Below are 6,124 nucleotides of genomic sequence, written 5' to 3'. Positions count from 1 at the left end.
TGCTTCTTTTGTCCAACCAACAGTGTAAAACCCAAAGATTCTTCATTTCCCCATCATCACTGACATAGAAAAGCAGAAAATCCTTCCACTTAAGAAGCTGGAACCAGCAGATGTTTGACATTTTTGCTTGAAAAAGGATTGAAATGATTATCAAAATAGTTGGCGATTAAATTTTCTTTCCGTCAACAAGCAGCTGCAGCTCTACAGTATCAGATCGGTATTCTCATCAGAGATGGTTCCCAGTTTTTGCCTGTCTGCCGTTTGGTTTTTATCTCTGAAATTTGTTACACGGTTCAGCAGCCTGTTAGCCAACAGCCTTGCTATGCATATGAGGCCAGGCTTTAGTTCAGGATGTTATCAGGCTCGACATGATCACACTCCCTGTATCCATATGTGTAACGACACTTGGCCCAAGGGCAACTGTTAGCCAACACAGCCTGCATGTTTGAACAAATGTCGCTGAGGGCTTGTGGTGAGGCTTGTGTGCCAATTTCTCAGTGCTGAAGGCAGAGGTAATATTTCATCTACTGTAGCATTTGTTCAAATACATTTAACTAGTGTAGCAAACTAAACCTGCAACCTCTCAGCTTAAAAACTGACTGTGTGAAATGTAAAAACTGTCTGCTAAGGAAATGCTCATGTACCAAGCATATGTAGGTGTAAGAAAAACCAGATTCTTCTAACTTCAGGACTGGATTTGTCCCAAAATACTCCCCATTAAGAGCTGCATCAACCAGCCGAACCACAAAAACCAATGACAAACTGAACATGTGGAATTATTTTCAAGCTTTTTAATACAAACTTAATAAACTATCAGTCCCTCTTAACATGTAAGACACTGACTCCAAATACTTTGTTATACCGTTTGTTTTTATCAAGTATTGCACAATGTAGGTACAAAATTAATATACGATTACATTTTGTCCATAATATAGCAAAAATCTTTAAACTCTTAACAGAAAATACAACTCTTATGTTTTTCAAAAAAGCAAATATTCTTAAATCCCACCACTACGGAATATTCTGTACACAATCTTTAGAATAGTCAATGTTTTTTTTTTTTTAAAGATGGATTCATTTTATAATTTCAATAAAAAAAAAGAAAACATAAAGTTGCTGCAGCCATCACAGATCACTGGAGTAGTAAAAAGATATAAATGCAATACCATGTCGTAGAAACAATAGATACTCTGATATTTTACAAACTCTGTACTAAATTAAATTATACAATTAGAAAAAAGACCAGGAAATCCCACTTATTTGTGCCAATTTCTTGAAAAAATTGGCGGTGTCCAGTTATGTTTAAATACTGAAAGAGGCCATGACTTGTGGTGGAGTTTTTTTTTTTTTTTGTCCTTTTTTTTATATCTTAAAACAGTCACATAAAAAAAATATTTTGTGCTTGGTTGGCAAAAGAAATAACAATGATGCATGTTGAAGTTTAGGAAAACCAAGCTTGGACATCTTGTACTAAAGGTATAACTCAAGGGGGCAAAGTAATTCACCCTCGGGCTCATGCTCTTAGACTCGTAACATAGATCTTACAGCTGACAAGTCACTTTTTCCTTTTATCCTTGACATTCTGTTCTTGTTTACACTTTTTTTTTTTTAAGTTTTCAAAATGTGCATTTGTGTTTGTTTTTCCCCCCGTATCACATTATCTCTGGTCGTTTCTGTGTGAAGTAGTAGCTTAAGTAGTACCTTTACGTGTACTAGTTGGCCATTACTGGCTGGAATTGCTGGTTAGAATACTGCATGTTGTTCAAGCTGAAATTCAAGCCATCCATAAGGGACTTGTCGTTAAGGCCACCGTAGGCCGCAAACACGTCGAAGGCATTGCTGTACTGCAGCGGGCTTAGGCTGAGTGAGCTGTCCCCGGGGAAGAGAGCGCTCTGGCTGCCCTGGCCCTGAAGGCTGGGGAACACAAACTCCTTGGCATTGGGGGACAGGGCCGAGGGCTTCTGGTGCTGCTGCTGCTGCACTCCGAGGCCCAACCCGTACAGAGAGTGCATGGAGGTGGAGATGGCTTTCTGTTTCAGGAGACTGTTCACATTCAGGCCCAGGTTGGTGGGAGAGGTACGCGCCACCTTGTTCCCAGCGCCACTTCCGCCGTTGTTGTTGTTGCGGCCGCTGCTCTTCATTTTAGTGGAGCCGAACTTTGTGGCGGCGAAGGTGGCTGTCGTGAAGGTTAAAGGCTGCGTGGAGCGGGGCATAAAGGTGGGGCTGACAGCTGCTGAGTGGCCAAAAGGAGGTGAGGGGGAGCTGGAGCCCGGAGAGGCTCCGTTCACAGGCTCGTTGATGGGCATGAAGACCTGTGCGTCGGGATTGAAACTGTTCTTGATCTCCTTATCCAGATCGAGCCCCCCACTGTTCGCTCCACTTTCGTTGCTGTCATCAACGTACAATACTTTGACAGGCCCCTTCTCGCCGATCTGATAGGACACCTCAAAGGGGTCAATCCACACGCTGAGGTCCTGGGGCAGGTTGTTGCGGACATCCTCAATGTCCAGCCCGCTCTCTTTGGCTGCCTTCTCCACCACTGGGTCGACCTTCTCCCCCACGTGGATACATCTGAATCCTGAGCCCTTGTATGGCTTGTCTGGGTACCAGTGTCCCTCATATTTCTGCTTCAGCTGCCTCTCGAGCTCCTCGCCGAAAATGTTGACCCGCCGCCTCGGCAGCTTGTTATACAGGTAGGAGATGATGAAGTTGAGAGCTACTTGGATTTCAAGCTGCATAGCTAACTGCTGAAGTTTACCAGGTGCGTGAAGATTAGGTGTGTCTGACCTTGACTGTGTCCACTGGGTCTGCTTTGTTTATCCGTGGTTGGCAACACAACAGACGCTCACCAGGCAGGATGGCAAAAGCAACCAGAGCTCGGACAAAAAACACGGTTCAAAAGCAAAAGTGCTGGTTTTGTAGAAGTGACGTCCTTCCACAGGGTGTGATAATGTTTTCCTGCAAAATAGAAAAAGAAAAATACTTAGACATGTTTCCAGAAATTCATAAGAAAGGGCTTTATATTTACGATAGACTGATCTGTTCATGTGTCCTTTTAATTATTAACGGTCTGCCTGAAGCACCAGTGCACGCTGCTGTTGTGACTGCTGTCAGCTCATAAGTCTAATGTCACACAACAGGCAGCCAAAGCACAATATGACAAGTCAGATAAGAGGAAAATGTGCAGCTACTGCACAATTTATTAAATCCCTCTGATCTGGGATCTGGCACTGAAATGTTCACATATATACTGTTGATCTACATGTCAGAAAGCAGGCATTGAGCACATTAACCTCGCACTATGACTCGGGAATCCTATTACATAATAGGCAACTGGATAGCCTCCATACAACATGAGGCAGGAGAACTGACGCGAGGTTTGTTGCATTCAATCAACGTGAATGATAAACTCAACAGAGGAAATGCCCGATGCAGGACGCGTTAAAGAGGATATTGTGTCGGTGGAGCTGATGAGATGTGCGTGTAGCAGTCGAGGAGCTTCCCACATTAAAAACAATGTCGAAATAAGACTTGGCGACACCCATGTTTGCCAATTTTACACGGTTGAGACGAATGTGAAAGCATAAAAACGTAGACGTCACAAGCTGTGAGATCAGATTCACAGACACAGGTGGTGCTGCCAGTAAGAGGAGCTGTGCTGCTGGATGCGGATCTTAAATACCCTAAAAAAGTGGTTAATTTATGGAGGAATGAAATGGGGCACAGGGAGTGCAACGTGTGTCGCCTCCCCTCACGAAACAGGAGCTACTCAGTTGCGAAATCGCTACAGGTCTCGATACATCTCATCAGTTTAATGAAGTTAAAGGGACGACCGTTTGCTATTTCACAGCATATGCGACGACTGACAGCCGGTACCGACCCGGGTCACAGTTAAAAATATGCGTTATGGTGGATCTCACGAGCACATAGACGTATTTCGAGGCTTTTGGGAGGGATAATGTCGTCATTTTAAAAAAAAAATAAATAAAAAAACAAGCTGACAAAAGACGTTACACACTTAACACTTTTACCCGCACGCACGCGCCTGCACACGCACTCTCTCTATCTCAAATACACACACACACACACACACCCCTCCCCAACTTCGTGGACTGACGCAGCAAATCAGCTTAGTAAGTATCGGCTATGAATAGAGCTACAGCACGACAAGCAGGCAAAATAGACACAGTAACAACTTGACATTACACGCATGACAAGGCAACAGAGAGAAGAAGTCAGCTGAAAAATACTTACGTTTTTTTTGTTGTTGTTGTTGTGTAAAAAATAAAGATTCTCAGTAGTTCTGAAGTACCGTTAGTTAGTGCAAATAGAAAAAAAAAGTATAAATACTTTCTTCACATAGAATATATTATCAACATTACAAAAAAGTATTCCAGTAGGCTACATGTACATGTCGGAGGATTGGCGTTTTTGCGGTTCGCTTCGGTTTCTGTTTTTTAAGGTTTTATTTTGCGTCCTCTCTTCCAGCAGGCTTTGCAGAGTAGCTCCCTCCTCTCCGGGAGTTTTGCAACTTCGTCCGCCTCCTGCCACAGCGTTGCCTTTATTTATAGCTTTCCTCCGCCATGGGCACGAGGTAGGCGGTGATGCGGTTTCAGAGGTCAAAACAATACGGGCGGCCGAGATTGGTCCGCGGCGCGAGTCCCGCCCTCGGAGCGCTGCCCGAGCCGCGCGCTCATTGGCCGACGCGCGCCGTCAGTCCGAGGACATATGATGCCGTGAAATGGGAGAGACGCCTGTGATGAGCGCTTGCGTCAGAGATAACCTAGGTCTGTGCTGACAGGGAAAGGCTAAAGTAATTAATGTTAAGGCAGGAACGCTATTATATAAAGATAAACTCTGCTCGTGTTGGAGCTGATGCTCGTATCGATGTGAAAACGTCGTGTTGTGGATGTTTCACAGACTATTCTACCTTTCACCTCTTTGTATCCATTAAAGCTTATTTAACCATCATTCTTCAGCGGACACGATGCTATTAATTGATATGCTTGAGCATTACACACATGGCAATACATGACTTTCTGCCTTTTTCAATGCCTGTGCCTGTGTTTATACCCCTACACCAGAGCCCATTTACGCCATTACAATCTCTTTTATATCACATACACCCCCCTTGAGTCATACATGATCCATATAGGATCTTAGCTTTTCGTGTCCTGCCACGAAAAAAAAACAAAAAACTGCAGGAGTTGTGATGTATTAGATTGCCTGAGAGGAGATTCCCTATAGCGGAACAATACAGCTGGCAGCAGTGTGGGTGGTGCTGAATGCTATCTAGAAAACACAGGCGCTGATTGGTCTAAAACGGGGCAGGAGCCCTACGGTGAATGGTGTGCCCGTATCCAAGGTGCTGATGTAGGCTGCGCACGTCATCGCTCGGCTGAACGCATGCTGTTGCCAAATTTAAAGTGCACTCACACACATACCTCGGTGTATGTGCATGATATGAAGTCATTGTTCTACAATGTCAGTGTAGTTTTACATGAGTGTTTGAAAAAGTCAAAGGCTATGTTAGGATATTTGTTATTATAGATAGATAGATAGATAGATAGATAGATAGATAGATAGATAGATAGATAGATAGATAGATAGATAGATAGATAGATAGATAGATAGCGTATTTCCTTTCCTTCTCTGTCCATATCTCTTGATGCCATTCGGTGTGAGAGTCCTAACTTTAGTCAACACAGCAGCTGTGCTCGTAATGGAAAAGGAAGTCTGCCGGTCTGCTGACAGACTGGACTTTTAGACATTCTTCAACCACTTAGGTTTGCCAAAGCGGAGTCATGTGCTCGTTGTGAGCCGTAAAGTGTGCGAAAGGGCTCCCGTAGAAAGTGCTGCGGGGATCAAACGCATGAGACAGGGCGACAGATCAGGCAGGGGGAGAGATTATGTGGTTTGACATTGCCCCGTGGATTCAGATTCACAGATGTAGCCTGGAGGTGACGTGGGTGGGAGAGTGTGTTGGCTGCCAACAATACTGTGACTTCCACAATCCTGGCAAGGCCTTCTGGGTTGTTTACTGAAAACAGCTCAGCACAATCTAATGTCTCATGCCCTCTAGGCCCAAGCCATGGTTGTTTACATACTGTGTATGGGTCTTGTT

At 44.2% G+C, this 6,124-nt stretch overlaps 1 protein-coding gene across 1 annotated transcript; it reads right to left on the bottom strand.

The window, feature by feature from the left end:
• Window positions 1–776: 776 nt before the first annotated feature.
• Window positions 777–4,539, bottom strand: LOC141019292 (protein Tob1-like). Its single transcript, XM_073494162.1, has 2 exons — window positions 4,255–4,539; window positions 777–2,958 (listed from the first exon to the last, which is right to left on the bottom strand). The coding sequence occupies exon 2, from the start codon at window positions 2,736–2,738 to the stop codon at window positions 1,713–1,715; it is 1,026 nt and encodes a 341-aa protein (XP_073350263.1). The 5' UTR covers window positions 2,739–2,958; window positions 4,255–4,539; the 3' UTR covers window positions 777–1,712.
• Window positions 4,540–6,124: the final 1,585 nt, after the last annotated feature.

Source organism: Pagrus major, chromosome 23 (genome assembly GCF_040436345.1).
Source record: "Pagrus major chromosome 23, Pma_NU_1.0".
In the NCBI taxonomy this organism is placed as follows: Eukaryota; Metazoa; Chordata; class Actinopteri; order Spariformes; family Sparidae; genus Pagrus; species Pagrus major.
The sequence above is the reverse complement of the archived record's forward strand: the minus strand, read 5'-3'. Positions and strand labels throughout refer to the sequence as shown.

Coding starts and splice junctions, on each gene's coding strand:
- LOC141019292 (XM_073494162.1), bottom strand. CDS start 2,738: ATGCAGCTTGAAATCCAAGTAGCTCTCAACTTCATCATCTCCTACCTG.